Source organism: Athene noctua, chromosome 6 (assembly GCF_965140245.1).
Source record: "Athene noctua chromosome 6, bAthNoc1.hap1.1, whole genome shotgun sequence".
Taxonomy (NCBI): domain Eukaryota; kingdom Metazoa; phylum Chordata; class Aves; order Strigiformes; family Strigidae; genus Athene; species Athene noctua.
This window is the reverse complement of record NC_134042.1, coordinates 9,631,362-9,649,340: the sequence shown is the minus strand read 5'-3', so window position 1 is coordinate 9,649,340 and position 17,979 is coordinate 9,631,362. Positions and strand designations below refer to the sequence as shown.

The 17,979-nt window shown below is 46.4% G+C and overlaps 1 protein-coding gene across 4 annotated transcripts in view; it reads right to left on the bottom strand.

Annotated features, from left to right (window-relative positions):
• The window catches only part of LRP4 (LDL receptor related protein 4), an 81,945-nt gene that overhangs the window by 6,170 nt on the left and 57,796 nt on the right, over positions 1-17,979 (bottom strand). For 3 of the 4 annotated variants that reach the window (XM_074909477.1, XM_074909479.1, XM_074909480.1), the window contains 26 exons: positions 16,979-17,104; positions 16,394-16,528; positions 16,100-16,225; positions 14,821-15,051; positions 14,370-14,526; positions 13,789-14,006; positions 13,275-13,451; positions 12,563-12,688; positions 11,635-11,843; positions 10,931-11,012; positions 10,177-10,282; positions 9,038-9,239; positions 8,522-8,711; positions 8,139-8,270; positions 7,363-7,503; positions 6,547-6,633; positions 6,163-6,334; positions 5,918-6,080; positions 4,692-4,917; positions 3,043-3,346; positions 2,506-2,724; positions 2,068-2,202; positions 1,795-1,903; positions 1,330-1,474; positions 818-931; positions 394-517 (listed from right to left, as the gene is read on the bottom strand). In XM_074909477.1, the coding sequence (XP_074765578.1) occupies positions 394-517; positions 818-931; positions 1,330-1,474; positions 1,795-1,903; positions 2,068-2,202; positions 2,506-2,724; positions 3,043-3,346; positions 4,692-4,917; positions 5,918-6,080; positions 6,163-6,334; positions 6,547-6,633; positions 7,363-7,503; positions 8,139-8,270; positions 8,522-8,711; positions 9,038-9,239; positions 10,177-10,282; positions 10,931-11,012; positions 11,635-11,843; positions 12,563-12,688; positions 13,275-13,451; positions 13,789-14,006; positions 14,370-14,526; positions 14,821-15,051; positions 16,100-16,225; positions 16,394-16,528; positions 16,979-17,104 (4,156 nt within the window). The remainder of the gene's footprint in view (positions 1-393; positions 518-817; positions 932-1,329; positions 1,475-1,794; positions 1,904-2,067; positions 2,203-2,505; positions 2,725-3,042; positions 3,347-4,691; positions 4,918-5,917; positions 6,081-6,162; positions 6,335-6,546; positions 6,634-7,362; positions 7,504-8,138; positions 8,271-8,521; positions 8,712-9,037; positions 9,240-10,176; positions 10,283-10,930; positions 11,013-11,634; positions 11,844-12,562; positions 12,689-13,274; positions 13,452-13,788; positions 14,007-14,369; positions 14,527-14,820; positions 15,052-16,099; positions 16,226-16,393; positions 16,529-16,978; positions 17,105-17,979) is intronic. The other variant, XM_074909478.1, reaches the window with a different exon arrangement.

Here is a 17,979-nt window from a genome sequence, read left to right as displayed (position 1 = left end):
TGTCTGGGTCAGGCCTGAGATGTCTCAGGGAATTAAAACAATAGATTCCCCTCTTCTCCTCTCAGAAATAAGTTCTCAAAATTAGAAGCTCAAAAATCAATCAAATTAATTACATGGTCTCAGGAGGATTTTAACACTTCAGCACAGTCAGCCTAGACACACGTTTCAATCGAACAAAGATCTCCGCACCTCTTTCTTGCCAGCTCAACAGTGTTCTGTGTTCTTTGTCAAAATGATTTTCCCCATTATGAACGTGAAATCTGGAGCTGGAATAGCCTCTTTTGGCTAGGGAGAGGTACACTTGGATGATGACAACCAGAGGGGGTTTGCACGTTGCACCTTGCACAAGCTGTAACTTTCACACCCTACTTCCAAGAGAACAAGAGCACTTACTTTCCTTCCGCTGCTTCCAGAGATGTGAGAGGTTTGGCTGTTGAGGTACCTACTCTGCCAGGTTGTGTCTGACTTCTCTCACTTATACTGGTGGGTTCAGGACCAGGGGGCACCACACCAGGAACTAGAAAAACAGAGAAAAATAAGCAGGAACCCAACTTTGTAGGACAGATGAACAAGTCTGGTAAGCTACGGAGTGTTTCTGAAATGGCCAATATGAGCAGCTTTCCCATCTCAAACCCAGTCTGTCAGCAGAAAGGACAGAATAAGGCTCTATTGCTCACAACCACCTTACTTCCAGTATACAGCTCTGAGTAAGTTTTTATACACTGGAGATTTTCAGATGCTCTGGTTGCCACTACATAAGTAGTGGCAGGGGCTCACTTACGGAAGCTACTACCCAAGTGACACTTAGTAAACTCACTAGTAGAACAGGGCCGCCCATCTGGTTCATCTGGACATGCGCAGACAAAGTCAGAAGCCCTGGCAAAGCAGAGGTGGGTGCAGCCTCCATTGTTCACTCCACAAGCATTAGTACCTGAAGGAACAAGCAATTTTCTAAATATATTGAAGATGACCAGGTAGGAACTCAGAGCAACTGGTAGGATTAGGGCAGTCTTGAAAGGAAGGCACTGGAAATCATTAGACAGGAGCCTTATCAACACAGCTGCACAGATTAAAAACCAAAAAGCTCACATATTTAACACAATGTCAGATGAACAAAACAAAAAGTGACATTTGCTAATCAAAGCTGTAACAGAGCACCATTAAGATGTACTTCACTGAAATGTCACAGGCAGACAAGGAATGTGCCTAGGGAAGATGCATTAACAGTTTGTGTATAAGAAAGGATGCCAGCCTTGCTTGACATCTACAGTAGCACAGTGGTTCTTTTTTTCTACAACTAGCATTTGCCTGAATCGGGGTTCTATTTACCTGTCTGTCTCTGAGGGGAAACCACAATGATATCCATCAGGCCCTCAACATTGGCTAGGACTGTCTCTTTGTTCCGCCCAGAGTATTTGTCCACTCTCTGGATAGATTTGGTCTGCCAGTCAGTCCAGTATATCCACCTATCCTGCTGCTCAGGGAGACAGCAAAAAAAAAAAAAAAAAAAGAGAGCCATTAGCATGTTTAGCTGCATAGACACAGGCTACCCATAAAAAACACATCCCAGTGGCAAAAGGCCCTAAAGGCCTTTTCAACCCCTTCCTCTCTTATAAAGAAGATGACTGTCTATACCCCACAGGAGTTCAGACAAAATTCCTTTGCTAGCTCCACACAAGAGTTAAGTACTATCCCCTCCACCATCTTGGTTTCACCAGACTCTGTCTCCAAACTCCACTGTCCAAACTCATCAACACACCAGGGAGATTAGTAGCATCAGGAAAATCTTCTTACCTGTGTCAGAGCAAAGGGATGTGACACTTGGCTGACCAACACTTGCCGTAGCTTCCCATTGAGATCACAACTCTCTATGCGATCAAGATGTGCATCCACCCAGTAAATCCTGGAGGAGCAGAGAAAGAGGTGAGCGTCTATCTATACAATCCCTCTTTACCTTCTTTGTTCGCTAGCCAAGACGGAACAGACAAAAAAAACCCCACAAACAACACCCAAAACCCAAATCCACAGCTACGCCAATAAACCAAGCTAAGAAATTTTTTCACTGACCTCCTGGTGTCATAATCCAGAGTCAATCCATTGGGCCATCCTAGGTCAGTGTTAATCAGGATTTTACGTTCAGAGCCATCCAAGTTCGCCCGTTCAATTTTGGCAATGTGACCCCAATCTGTCCAGAAGAGGTAACTGAAGAGATAAAAGGCAAGCGTAAGAAGAAAAAGAACATTTCATTTAGCCTAATGAAGTTTTAAACTGCCAGATTCTTCAGGTTCAAAAAAGATTATATGGTCTGCAGCTTGCTCCTCCCAGTTATCTGCCCAACCTTCAAATTCACTGTCTGCCTGATTACATCTGTCGCTCAGATGTAATCTCAGTACTTTCTGGTACCTGCAGATTCACTCGGCACATCTCTTCTTCCTCTCACAACTCCCTCTTCCACTCTGCCTCTGCACAGCCCTTCTCCCTGCCCCACCAATACCTCACACCTACCCCTTCTTGGGAAAGACAGCAATGGCTCGGGGCTCATCCAGGCTGTTATTGATCAGCACTTTCCTGGAGCTTCCATCCAGTCTAGCTACTTCTATGGTATTGCGTCCTGTGTCTGTCCAGTAGAGGTTTCTGGCAACCCAGTCCACTGCCAGGCCATCTGTAGTCTTCAGACCCTGACCAATAACAGTCTCCATGTGGCTGCCGTTCAGATCAGACCGCCTGGATGGAAATTGATGACAAATGGCAGTAAGGAACGGGTAGCTCCCGGAACACCTTCACACCTTCATGTGTGATTCCCCCACCAACCACGGGGCCACTCAATACCGCTACCTCCCCAATACCTTTTTCCCCACGTCTCCAGCAGGTTAAACACACCTTCAGCATTTAGTTCAGTGAGACACATGACTCTGTGTACCAAAGACAAGCTGGAAGGAGTGGTGTATTGCCAGCTTTTCAGTCTCCCCAACTCACTGGGGCACAACCAGCACAAGTAGCCGGGTGACCTGGGCACTGGCCAAGCAGATGACTGGCACCTACCTGATGACGTCAAGAAATACATCTGTGTAGTAAATCTTGCCATCCACACTATCATAGTCCAGAGAAATGACATTGTTCAGCTCAGGGACAGGTATGTGCACATCTGTGTGGTCACTGGTGTCCAGTGAAATACGACGGATGGAAGCACGGCTAGAGAAAAGTAGGTAGGTCTCTGGAGAAGAGTCACATGTCTGCTCATCTCTCTTCAGCTGGATGCCAGTGGGGCAGGCACAGGAGAAGCCAGTGGGGTGAGGCAAGCAAAGGTGGGAGCAGCCACCATTACGAACTCCACATTTATTGAAGCCTTTAAAAATATTGAAAGCACGATTTAAGGATCAGTGTAGTCACACAGACCAAAGCTTTATTTTAAAGGTTACACATACGCACAACTTGCTAGCAGCTGAGTTCACCCTTACCATCCCAGCCTTGCTGGGAATCTACAGCCCTTCATACAGAGACTGCCTATCTCTCCTCCAAGATTGCTCATGGGTATGGGCATGGTTGGGCAAGGAGAAGAGGAAGGCACAGAATAAGGTGGAGCACTAGTAGCAAAATCTTGACCTTCTTCCCATGGAAGAAGAAACAGCCAAATGCTGATAGATTCACACAAGTGCAGTTTAGCTTTATTATTGCTGCAAATGGTAATGCTGACAGAAAGATCCAACCCTGTGGGAAGCAGCGTGACAACGCACCAGAGGCCAGGCTGACAAAGAAGCTTCTGTTTCAACTTAGCAACACACAGTAGCAAGTAAACAAAGGCATCAGAGAAGCCTGCTGAAAGTGCCTGACATATTAGGGTCGTATCCTTTTTTTTTAAAAAAAAAAGGAAAAAAATCCAGCATACATTTACTAGGAGGGGATAAGCCCAGAAGACAGGTGCAGGGAGAGGGAAGAAGACAACAGGGATATGACATCTGGAATTTTGGTTAGCTTTAAGTTATGTTGTCGAGTTATACTGTGAGGAATGACGTTCTGCTGTTAAGTAGCCACAGGAGAAGCAGCATAGAGTTTTTGGTAGAAGTACATATTGGGGAAATTCCACCAAAATGAAGCCACAGCACAAAGCAACAACTCCCACTGAAGAGCAAGGAGGCAAGATGGGGACATACAGGATCCCCAAAAAGTAACATAAGGAATCTGACTCTTGCACAGAATAGTTGGAGAGCATGGTATATCAAGAGCAACTAAAGAAGCAGAGATTTTGTAGAGCAAAGTGGCAGACTGGAAGATGAAGCCCACAATGGCTGGCAAAAAAAAATGACTAGAACTTGAAATAAGGTTCCAGCAACTAGCTTATGAGAAATTAGTGCCTTTTAGAGTTAAAAAAGAGAAACTGTCCAATGCTGGTAGACTCTAGTTAAGCCTAATAGGACATGATTTATTCAGTTCTCCTAAGAAAGTGGCTCTGCTGCGTGCAAGAATCAGGCTGTCAGTACAATCCAGTGAAGAAAATGGGATGAAGGGGCTCAAAAGGCGTGTAGTAATAAATAAACACCAGATCAGAAACAAGAGGGAAGAAGAAACGAACTTCTGAGAAGTTACTCTATTGCTCATGCTTTATACCAAAGGACTCTCTGCAGTGACCCCCCTGAAGGGCTCCCCTAGTCACCACAGACACCCACTGATTTGGGAGCAGCCTAGCAACTCACCCAGGGGCCGTGCCCTATCAACAGCTTGAATGTCCATGAGGCCAGGCAGGTTTGCCCTCACCAAGATGACATTGGCACCAGTATCCTTGTCAGCCCTGTGAATGCTGCGAGTTTGCCAGTCAGTCCAGTAGATGTGAGAGTCCAGCAAAGTGAGGCCGTAGGGATGTTGCACCGGAGACAGCAGGGTGTGGCGGTTAGCACCATTGAGATCTGCTGCCTCGATCCGCTAAAGAAAGAAGTAAGCATCAGCCTCATACTCAAAACACTGATCCTCTTGCTAGTTATTACTCTATCAAGTGGGAAATGGAGACTAAGCAAATTATGTTATTCAAGCCCACCCTCCCCACAGCCCACACTTTCACAGAATCATTCAGGTTGGAAAAGACACTTGGGATCATCGAGTCCAACCATCAGCCCTACTCTACAAGTTCTTCCTTACACCATATCCCCCAACATCTCATCCAAACGACCCTTAAACACATTCAGGGATGGTGACTCCACCCCCTCCCTGGGCAGCCTATTCCACACTCTGACCACTATTTCTGTGAAAAAATTTTTCCTCATGTCCAGTCTGAACCTCCCCTGTTGCAGTTTAAAGTCATTCCCTCTTGTTCTGTCACTGATTACCTGTGAGAAGAGACCAGCACCAACCTCTCTACAATGTCTTTTCAGGGAGCTGCAGAGTGATGAGGTCTCCCCTCAGCCTTCTCTTCCTCAAACTAAACAGTCCCAGCTCCTCCAATCGCTCCTCACAGGATTTATTCTCCAGGTCCTTCACCAGCCTCGTTACCCTTCTCTGCACTCGCTCCAGCACCTCGGTATCTCTCTCGTATTGAGGTGCCCAAAACTGGACACAACACTCCAGGTGTGGCCTCACCAGTGCACAGTACAGGGGGACTATCACCTCCCTACTTCTGCTGGTCACATTATTTCTAATACAAGCCAGTACACTGTTGGCTTTCTTGGCCACCCAGGCACACTTCTGGCTCACGTTCAGCTGCTTGTCAGTTAGAACCCCCAGATCCTTCTCTCCCAGACAGCTCCAGCCACATCTCCCCAAGCCTGTCGCGATGCATGGGGTTGTTGTGGCCCAAGTGCAGGACCTGGCACTTGTTGAAGCTCATATGTTCCTCTTGCTCTTTTGATAACTTGCTCAAGAGCTTCAAAAGAGCCTCCAGGCTAGCAAAGACCCAAATGATAAACAGTGGTGAAGAACAGAACCGGACCTCAGTGTGTGCATCAGCCCAGAGCAGCTGGGACCCAGCCTTATCCACTGCCAGTCCATTAGGCCAGCCCAGGTTGTTGCTGATCAACACTGCACGTCCAGAGCCATCCATCCCAGAGCGTTCCAGCTTGGCATTCTCACCCCAGTCCGTCCAGTACATATACCTGGGGAAAAGCCAGCAAGTATTATGGAAACAGTGGTCATAAATCCTGTTCTAATCCTAGAGAGCCTCTTGCCAACACTAACCCCATCTCATGGTATAAAGCTATTGCCCGAGGGCTGTCCAGGTTCTGCCAGACCAAGACTTTCCTCATGGAGCCATCAAGGTTGCCCACTTCAATCCGGTTTGTTCCTGTATCTGTCCAATATATCTTCCTGCCAATAGCATCCACAGCCAGCCCATCTGTAGTCAACAGACCTGAGAAAACACAAAGATGTATTGGTCGCTGCTCATCCTCCCAGTTTAGTCAGGAACTTCTGCTATTCCCCTTGTGCACCTCATCAGGCAGTTGCTTTACGTTTTGCTTGTCTGTCCACCAAAAATGTAAAGATTATTCTACCAGGGTATCAAAGAAGCTCTCTTTTCATGCTGCATGGAGGTGAGAGGCTCCCAGCCAAAGTCCCTCTTACCTGTAGTGATGATGTCCTCAAATTGTGAGCCATCAAGGGTAGCCCGGCTGATTTTGCGCAGTGTGCTGTCTGACCAGTAAACCTTTCCTGGATGGAAGAAGAAAGAGAAACTTAAAAAAAAAAAACAGAGGAAAGAGGAACTTAAAAAAACCAAAATCAAACCAAAACAAACCCCAACAACGAAAGAGAAGAATTCTCAAAAAAACAGATCCAGGTGTCTGACTAGCAGCTACACCATTCAAAAAATATCTGACTGCACAGGAATAACAGCAGCACACGACTATTAAGCTAGAGTGATAAAACAGTACAACATATCTTGTTTCAATCCTCCCCAAAATATGTAGGAGCATTGGCACTCTGACCAACAAGGCTGGAGAACATGTAACACATTCTCAGCTAGTAGTCTGAAGTCCCACATCTGAATTCTCAAAACGTCCCAGAGGACAGAAATCAGATCATCTGCCTTACTGTACAACAGTGGGTTTACATCCAGCACAGCATCAGATGGTTAGTGTACACAAACAGCCTGAGTGTCAGCTCTACTGCTGTAAAGGGTGTCAGCAGGAGGGAAGCGTTCTTAAACACGAAACACACAGGATCCTCAGTATAGCAGCCAGCTTTTTCCATGTAGCTGGCATTCTCTGTTTTCCTTTAAGGACATTCCTTTCCTGATTGGAAAGGAATATTTGCAGCACACACTAGAAAAAAACCCTACCCAAATTCACGACCTACAGTAAGATCTGTGCCTGGGTGTTTATTCAGATATGAAGTCACTTGCTGCCTTTCAAACAGTCAAATACACTAAGACGTTCAGACCTTCTCGAGGATCCACTCCAATTGCAATGGTGTTCTTCATGGTGACATTGACTGAGACAACAACATCTGCAAAGTAGGGAATATCCAGAGAGACCATCCGTATGTCAGTCCTTCTAGCAAAGATCAGAAAGCTGGTCATTCCTGCAGAGTTGAAAACAGACAGATATCAGCAGTGAACATGGCATCGTTAACTGAACATTCTGCAGGTGACATCCACCTCAGTGGAAAAGGGGAAGTCTCAGGCAGATCTCAGCTTATGGAGAGTCTGAATACGAAAGCTTTACTGAATGTTACTGAATGCTTAATGCTTCTTTACATCCAAGTTGAAAAGGAGTGCACTCATAGAAGAGTTATTTCTGCTATTATGTGTGGGAAATGGGAACTAGGAGTCAGGTTTTTTCCTGCTAAGGAGAAGAAGCAGATATACCATGGCGTGAAGCCGAGTGCCTTCCACAAAGCTCAAAAAGAGGGTCCATTAAAGAACAGGCCTATTAAAGAATATAGCACCTTGTAGTTAAAAAAGAATTTTCCTCAAAATTAGGGCAAAAGCATGGGGAAAAATGTGATACTTGGTTCAGCTGCCTAACATACTTTCCAGAAAAATTTCTTCTGTGTCAATCCAGTTAAGTTTCTTCATGGTAATTGCCGCTCAAATTGGGTTTTTCAAGGGGTAAAGCAGATAAGCACATAAAAGTGAATTTTGTTCTCCAACAAGGCAGGAGCAAAATGTAGCTGTGATGCAAAACTGCAGTGAGGATCTTACAGCGAGGACTCACCAGGGGAGCAGGTCTTGCCATCAGATTGCAGGTTGATCCCAGTAGGGCAGGTACAGCTGTAACCTTTTGGAAGAGGTGCCAAAAGGCACAGGTGACTGCAGCCTCCATTGCTAACTTCACACGCTGTATGTACTACAGGAAAGAGGATGAAAAATCCATAAGCCAGTAGCACAGGCACAAAAAGGGGTGCAACAGCTATAGAAATGCATTCTAGAATGCCCTTAAATATCAAGCTGAGAGTTATTCTCATGCTCTCGTATTCCACCCAGAGATATAAAGCATTGAGGGCTGACAGACAAGTCAGCTCCTTGCAGGAGAGCTGTGCCACATACCAGAGCCCGAACAAGTGCTCAGCTCAGTGTGGCTTGGGGCGAGCTCTGTACCTGGTGGCCTGTGCCGGTGGAACACATGAATATCCATAAGATTCTCCAGATTGTCCTGCAGCGTTTCCCGAGCCTGCCCAGTCCTTCTATCTGCGCTCTGGATGCTTTTGGCCTGCCAGTCTGTCCAGTAGATTCTCTCGCCATAAAGAGTAAGTCCAAAGGGGTGAGGCAGATTGCTCCCAATCAGCACCTGGTCAGATTACCCCCAGCCCCCCAAAAAAACATTACTAAGAAGTCACTAAGGGAAAGAGGCTTCCCTTGCCCCCTCTCAACATCATAATGTACAGTCACAGAAAAAAGGAGAGTGATGGGGCAACATTAGCCCTCAGAAGGAGGTTCCCTCACACAGTTTGCAACTGAAAGGGAGCTCTTCTCTCCCAGTGAAAGCAGCTCAGCATGTCTTGATTTGGAGATTTCACTTTCAACTGGAAAGAGAGGCAGGGGCCATTAGCACTCTGTGCTCTAGGACTTACACCTCAGGCTTCCAGACTCCCTCCTCAAAGGTGGATCCCTTACCTTCCTGTGGCTTCCATCCAGACTGGCATACTCAATGGTCTTCATGCCTGCGTCTGCCCAGTACAAGCGCTGTGACTCATAGTCAATGGCCAAGCCGTTAGGCCATGTCAGGTTGGAGGAAATGATCACCAAGCGGTTTGAGGCATCCATACCAGCACGCTCAATTTTCGGGCTGGCTCCCCAGTCAGTCCAGTACATGAACCTGAACAGAAGCCCAGAGAGAAGTGAATGCCCATGCTGCTTCACTGCCACTACAGCCAGGCAGTGTTACAGAGAAGCAAGAGAGCCTGGTGCCTTCAGGCTCTAGCAGGAAGCAGCATCAGACTAATATTGTAGTCAGGTCCAGCCTTGGGTTCTTGTAATGTGCCTAAGAACATACCAAAATTTATACATCTTCGACTGCCTATGGGCTGGCCTAATTACAACATGGAGGAAAGAGTTCAAGGTCTAAAAATTAACCAATTGGCTCTTTATACTCTTGTTGCATTGGTCTTCCAGTAATCCACCCAAGAAAAGAATAGCACACTTTTATTCAAGACCTTCAATGCTTCTAAAGCAACGGCTGGTCAGTTTTATCCTATCCACCTTATCCCCAGCTTCACAAGGTCTTACGATTCAGAAGCAAAATTACTGAAACCTTTTGTTTCTGTTACTCAGGTTTGCTTTCCATGGCACAGCTGATCCCTCAATACTCTGACACAGTGCTCTGAAGTCAAGAGGCCACTGATGTTACAGCTTGCTTGGATCAGCAGTAATTTACCTGAGGAGATCCTTGTGACTGAACTCTGGTTGATAAGCAGAGAGCTTGAACACAAATTCAACACAGATGTGAAACAAAAAAAGAGGAAAGATCCAGATGGCCTCATTCTCAACATTTTTTGTACCACATCTTTAGTTATTATGTCCCCAGGAGAAACAAATGAAAGCACTGGCATTCCTGCAAGCTCTGCAGCAGAATAGGCAATTATCCCTGCTTATCTTGTTCCACTAGCATCCAAAATCAGGTCTCTAATTTCAGTCTTTGGCAGGACGTAGAACAGTGGCGCCAGAGAGAAAGAGAATTGCACAAAACCAAAGAACCTGAACGTCTTTAGACATGCAAGAATTGCCGTTTCATCCCAGAAGAAAGAATCTCTCACCCTCCAACAGGGTCCACCACGATATCTCTAGGTCTGTCTAGGTTCTCCCAGATTAGAACAGTTCTCATGGTCCCATCTGTGTTGGAGACCTCTATCCGATCTGTTCCTACAAAAGCCAAGAGACAGAATGAGAGAGAGACTAAAGACCTCTGGAATCACAAGAGCTAAGGCAAAAAAACATCCATAGGGCAAGACACTCCTCCCCTCCATCCATCTCTGTTCACAGCTGGAAGACAGGTAAGAAACATGGCTCCAAGTGTCACCTTCCATTAGATCTCTCAAGCCACCTCTGTGGCTGTCACTGATGCAGAGTCCTGTATGAATGTAAGTCAGCTCTTTCCTAAGCTCCCAAGGTATGAGAAAGCAGCTAGAAAAGAGTCACCTTCCTTACATCTCTCTGAACTATGACTCTTCGGCAGGGAACCTCCTCCAAATACTACCTGCTGCACCACAACATACACTGCTGGAAGATACATAAACACACACAATCACAAGCTCTGCAGGAAGACAACAGTGGTGCTTGACTTCTACTATAAACCTTTCTACAGAATTAGTACTGGGGATACTGCAGAGAGAATTAAGCTAAGGATTCCACTTCAGCTCCCGCTTTGTTAGAAGCACACGAGATGAAACTCCATTTTTTGCTAGACAGAAACAGACAAATTTGCAATGAGACAGAACTACCAGTCTGTTTTTCAGTTGTCATGACTAATAAGGAAGACAGAAGCCTAGGTAAAGCAGAGGATCCCAGTACCTGCATCAGTCCAGTACAGTTTGTTGGTGACCCAGTCAATTGCCAGTCCAGCTGGACTTTCCAGGCTGGTGTCCACCACAACCTGAAAACAAAAAGACAAAATCCTTAGTGAGACCGGACTTTAGAAAAAAAAACTTGCCCAATGCACTACCCATCCACAAACAACGTTAACTTTCAAAAGGCAGAAGTCCAAGCAGAGCAATGCCATATGAGAGAGAACATTAAGGACCTAGAAGTTCAAATAAGTTTTATGTTTGGAGAAACATCTATTTTCATGTCTGTTCAAACCGCAACTTCAAACTTTGAACTCCGCTCCCCTCGTTTATGGCAACATTAGCCCAAGGGCATGTGCAGAAAGCATTCCCAAGGAGCGTGGCTCTTGTTCCAAATGTAGTACATAACAGAGGATTTAATACTTCTTCCTTTCAGATTTTAGGGCTACAACAAAGGAATTGACCACAGCTTACAAATTAATGTGCTTCATGTCCTAATTCAGGGTTTTCCATACAAGCAGAAACATACACCAAACTTGTGTATGAAGCATTCAGTGATTTCAGGCTCTTCTGAGCCAGAACTAGGTAAACGAGCCACAAATCCAGCATGAACTGTGGCTCCTTGGAAGGCCAGTGTATCCCAGTGGCTTCAAATCTGATGCTCAAGGAGTCTCCTGGCTAGATGACCTCCACACATAGTTAACACTGTACCTCCTGGCTCGATCCATCCCATTTTGCTCGGCTGATTGAGTCGGTGCTAACATCTGTCCAGTAGACATAGTCATCCTTTGAGTCCCAGTCTAGAGCCACAGCGCTGCGAACATCGGCAAGGGGGATAACATCATCTGACAGGTCATCTGTGTCAAAGCTGATCCGACGGATGTCCATCCTTCGGGCAAAAAGCAGGAACTTGTCAAGACCTGATCAAAGGTCGAAAGGTCTTCTTTTAATTTCTCTAAGTTCAACAACACAGTGATAGACACAGACAATTCCCTGCTATATACAACCCTAACCACTTAGATCATCTCACACTGGCAGGTCACAGCCCAGGATTTTACCGGTAGCAAAATATCACCAGGGCGGATGAGTAGGGTGGGTGGGCAGGGGGGGAACGGAGTAGTAGGGAACTGTCTCCTGGGGGTAACCTATGCTGAGGGAACAAAGTCAAACATATTCTTCCAAGAGTGGCATAGACTTCCCTCCAAATCAAACAGCTACTTGAGAATAGCTCTTGAGATAGTTGGCCTAATCCTTCTACATGGTTGCAAACTGAGAGAAACCGTGTCAGTCAAGACAACTGAATTTTCTGTTCATCACCAACACAGCTCCTATGGGAGTTTTAGGGAAACAATCAGCTGTGATAAGCAAGATGGCACCAACAGCAGCCCTGAAATAAGGACCCAAGGATGGAGGTTCTCTGTATCCCCACCCATCAAGCCTAGAGAGGGAGGGGAAACCATCCCCTAGAGAGGGGAATGCATCAAAAAGGTGAAGCGTCCTCTGGCAGGGGCCTTAATACTGCTAAATCAGTCTATTCAGCTGCATCTCCTTGGAAGCAACTGCTGCTGCCAACCCTCTCCCAACCCTCTGCCACCCGCTGAACATCTGAGCATGCAGACTGTGGTCCCACCTCACTTACTCTGGGCGCAGGCATGGCTGCTGGTCTTGCGGAAGCCTGTGGGGCAGGCGCAGGTGTAATCCTTGCTGCTCGGCAGGCAGAGGTGAGTACAGCCCCCGTTGTTGGCCCCACAACGGTTTCTCCCTGCTCAAGTAGCCAAAGACAAAAACAACCACGCATAAAGCAAAGAGTAAAAGAAGGGAAGAACATCAGTCGAGGTGTCAAGACCCACATGGATAAGGTAACTTCTGGATAAACAAGTTAATGGAGAATAAGGAAATGTATAAACTGAAGCACTAACTCCATTTGTAGGGCTCAATTTTTAAACAAAGTATTTAACTCAATCCACTTCTACAACAGATTATGGCAATTGAAGAGGAATAAGGGAGGTGTCGGTCATTACTAGTACCCACACATGACCTTTTCCCACTCCCAAAACAGCTTTTGCACAAACAAGCCATTTCTTACTACTTAAACAAGTATTTCTTACTCCAAAGCCTCCACTCCCAGGTGTCAGCAGGGGGAGCTGTGGTAACACCTAACATCAGGTCACCAGCGATGAGGGACCTCAAGTGAACTGCCAGATGGAGCAAGTTGCGAGGCAGCTCTGGGCCGAGGTGGGGGATCTGTCGCTATGCTGGGTTCAGGCTTGCCATCCCCCTGCTTTACAAGGTGGTGGGTGGCAGCAGGTCTTCCAGTGGCTCAAACGGGTCTCTACCCTCTCTGCAGTTACCTGCTGGCTGGCGCTGAGGATGCAGCGTGTGGATGTCCATCGGGAAGTGGAGTTTGTTGCGGATGATCTCCTGGTTCTTGCCTGTGAATTTGTTGGCACTGTTGATGCTCTTGGTGTGCCAGTCAGTCCAGTACAAACTGTCCTCAAACACGGTGATAGCAAATGGGTGCGGGAGGCCTGTAACAGACATCCAATACAGGGATATAATCAGGTCCAACAGGACTCAGGCTAGCAGGAAGACAAGGGAAAGCTTTCCACTGCCCCTTTGGCCTTGCCACAGTCAACCTGCTCAAATCCACCTTACACTAATATAACAGACAATTCCTCAATCCTGTCCACTGAACACTGGGCAGCAAAACCTGTCCCTCAGCGGTGGCAGAATTCATCCCACAGTGAAAGAACAGAAGGCAAGCATAGAAGCAGGAGCCAGTGGCTTTGAAACTCAGAGTAGCACTGTGCTATTCCGTCTTCTTTACTGCAGAGAGCACTCCCCATACATAGCCCTGTTACTTACCTTGGCTAATAACAGCCTTCCTATTCCGCCCATCGAGGTCAGCCCTCTCAATGACATGATGTTTGGCATCCACCCAGTACATTCGATGTCCTGCATAGTCAATGGTCAGCCCATTGGGCCAGAAGAGGTGTGTGTCCGCAATGATGCGACGGTTAGAGCCATCCATGTTGGAATACTCAATGCGGGGAGTGTTGCCCCAGTCAGTCCAGTAGATAGTGCTGGAGGAGACAGGGAGAGACCGGCTAGAAAACTCACATCCCACATACTGCACCCAGTATTGCTCTCTTTCAGGGCAAAACAGTATCAGTCCTGTGACCTCAAGCATGAGACTGGGTCACAGACATGGGAGAAGTGATGGCCAGCAAGGTAACACCCAGCACCTTCAGGCTGGCAAAACCTGAAGGGTCCAGAATAGGATTAGGACTCTGAAGGCCCCCGGCTTTGCCAGGTTCCCCAAACTGGCAGCACCAAATAAAAGCTTGAGCCCAGAGGTAGCCTTTGTGACCAAGGATGCGGGTTTTCAAAGTTCACCTGGGAACACCTGCATGGAGGGCTCACCGGGGTCCTACAGATTCACTCACCCCTCCATAGGATGTAGGGCAATTGCTCGGGGCTTCTCCAGGTTCTGCCACAAAAGCACTTTCCTGTGAGTCCCATCCAAGTTTGCTACTTCAATTCGAGATGTCCCGGAGTCTGTCCAGTATAATTTGTCATGGATCCAGTCAATAGCAAGTCCACCTATCTCCAGGGTAGAATTAAGCACAGAATGAAACCAGGAGCATGATCTGCTCAGAAACATAGTTCCCTTTCCCTCTCAGCCTCAGAAGAGGCCCAATTCAGTCCTCCTATCTCTTCTCCCATCAGCCAAAATTAACTCCAGGGGCACAGTGATCTCACACCCATTCCATCTAACCCCATCCCCTTTGCTCCAAGCGATGCACTCCATTTTGAGTGCTGGGTACCCACTTTTCTCCACTCACCCACCCCTATTCTCACACCATGGTCAGTTTTGCCTTTTTTGCGGTGACGCACCTGGGCTTTCCAGCCCCGTGGAAACCACCTCTTCCGCATTGCTACCATTCAGATTGGCCCTCATGATGCGATCCAGAGTGACATCAGACCAAAACACCAGCTCCTTGCTGTGGTGGAAGTCAAGGGCAATGGCATTTTCCAGGTTGTTCAGGAGAAGCGTATACTCTGAACGATGAGGCAATACTTGTCGGATATCAATTCGATTGGCAAAGAGCAGCACCGGCTCTGGCCCTGAGAATACACGGGAAGAACGCATTAGAGTAATTTGACAGGACCCTGCCTACCATTCCCTCTGCACCAAGACCCAGAACATAGTTTTGCAGTACTGGCAGCAAGAAATCAACTCCCGAGTGCAAAACACTTTAGAGAGTTGTTTTCACATCCTCAACACACAGTCCTAACTCAAAGATGAGCAGTTTTAAACTTTTTTGCAAACATTCACTCAGCAAGAAGTGAACATTCCAGGTTCCACCTAAGCCAGCCAAGCTCTGAAACCATACCACTAGGCAGCCATTTGGCAGCTGGACTATAGTTTCCTTTTCCTATATTTATCTCCTAGCCATACGAACACACATGCTCTACCACATCTACCACAGACAAGACACAGTTAAAATCTGCCTCAGACAGATATGAACTCAGCAGGTACTTCCACTGCAGAGGAAAAAGAAAAAAGAAAAATAAAAAATCCACCAATATTAACATCCTTTATGGATTTCTTTAGGGGAATTCTTAATGAAATCTTAATTCTTTAAATGGAATTTCTAATTCCTCAACGTCTACATTAAAGGAGCTGAGGAATAAAGTTAACCAAGTATATAGATGCCCTTAAAAACCAGCAGATGTCCATACAGTAGCCTTACACAGCGTTCAGGACTAGTGACTAGAATCAAGGGTCAAACCACAGGGAGGTGTGATGCAGCCTCACTGACTGGAAAGGTGAAGACACTTCCCAAACAGAGACAGAGGCAGGAGGCTGGTTTTATTCCAGGGTCTGGGTCACCAGAAATGTCAAGGGACTAAGAAAAGAAGGCAAGGGCTGTCCTGCTGGCAGAGAAAGGAAACAGTGAAGTATCTCTCCATGGTCAAAATCACACACAATATTCACAGGCATTCAGAACAATTTAGATATATCCAATACAAATCCAAGTACTTCCTTTTCCTCACATCTTGGCTTGATGAACAGCATAATGCTGCCAATGACAAATGTTGCCATCAGAGACAAAATTATGAGAACTGGTCCGATATGCACACACCAGAGTAAGGTTCCACTCCTCCTTACCTAGAGCTTTGCAGCTACGCTTGTCAGGCCGCAGCTCGTAGCCTTGCTCACACCAGCACTGGAAGCCTCCTTCACTGTTGGTACAGCCTTGGCTGCAGTAACCTTCTTCAGCACATTCATTCACATCTGCATGTTACAGACAAAGGGATAAAGTCACCATTAGATCATCAATGAGCCAGGCAATCTCACTGATAGCTTACTTCTGCTTTCATGCTCTGATTTGCACCCTATCATAGCCATTAACTTCAAGCATATCAAAGCAGCAGGGAGGGGGCTACTGCTCCAAAAACCCACCTTGGCATGATCGGCCATCTTCCAGGAGCCTGTAACCTGTGTGGCAGGTGCACTGCACCATCCCTCGTACCATCTGGCACTTCTGAGCACAGCCACCATTGTTGACATTGCAGTTCTCCTCCCCCGTTCGTGGACCTGCGAAAGGAACACATGAAGATAACCGAGCTGAAACCACTAGGCAGGTGCTTGTGCCCTCAGCTGTTAAGCAGCAGTCACCCTTCAGAATAGGCTGAGCAAGAGGGGGAGGACACAGACTGTGCTGGAAGCTGCCTCTTCACAGTCAGAACTCTCCTCTGCAGGCCACAACTAAAGGGGACAATGAAGCTCAGAATAATATGCTTTTAGGATTCACTATCTCTGCAGACAAACTTTGGTACCCAAGATCAAAATCTTCTCCCCTTTATTCCTTGTCTGCAGTATGTAATTTGGCAAAACCACCAAGGCCTTTTTTCTCAGACTTCAACTCTCTCCCATTATCACAGCTCAGGCTTTCTTCCTTACACACATCCTTCAGCAACACCAGATAAGACTCCTACACATCACAGTGCTTCCATTTATGTTTAAGACTGAACTTGGAGGACTTACGGCAGTTTTGATGTGGGCTCTCATCACTGCCATCTCCACAATCATTTGCTCCATTGCACAGCTTCCTCTGGCCAATACAACGCCCATTCACACACAGAAACTGGTCTGGGGCACACTGAGGGGTCCCTGCAATAGAAGAAGGGGAAAGTAAGCCCATCACAGCTTAGTGATGGAAAAACACTCATGGTGAAGAACATTTTCTAAGATACAAGCTTTACATATGAGCACAAATCCATGACCTCCTCTTTTCTTGAATTCAGCTCATCTTGCACTCCTTACTGCTCTACTTATCTTTATACCGATTTGGAGGCCTGCAAACTCTCCTCCAGACTAAGTTCAGTGTTGATTTACTGTGAAGTTCAACTATTTAGTTTCTCTCAGAATGACTGGAAGGTCTTGGCTTAGTTCCTTTGGGTTCCAGATTCCACAACCCTCCTCTCTTACATATGCTGAGTAGTCAGTTCCTCACTTTAATCATGTAATATGTCACCCCGGCATGGCCACGGATCTTAAACCTGCCTAGGAATGAGCGTCTTGTCCAGCCCTAACTGCACTGCAATGGACTTGGAATGAGATTTACATGCATCCTTGAAATCTGAGCTCAGGCAACAGGATTTCACACATGAGCTACATGCTTCAACTGCTGTTGGCAGGAAGACTCTACAGAATTCTTGTAAGCAAAGTAATACTGTTTGCAGGGACTTTGCCAATCTGATTGTTTCTTCAGCAATAACTGCACTGTCCTGTTGCCTATTATTTCTCGTACCTCTTAAGATGACTTAGTGGTTTCCAAATCATCACCCTCTGATAATGCTAGGAAGACAACAGGACAATACAGTTATCAGCAAAGAAACAATTAGACAGGCGGACTGCCAGCATGAAAAAGGGAAGTTGTGAGATTAACAAGTACAACTAAGAACTAATGGACACTCCAGCTGGGAACATAAAACCAAATCACAAGCAGATTCACTTTTCAGAGCACAGGAATGCTTTATATGAAG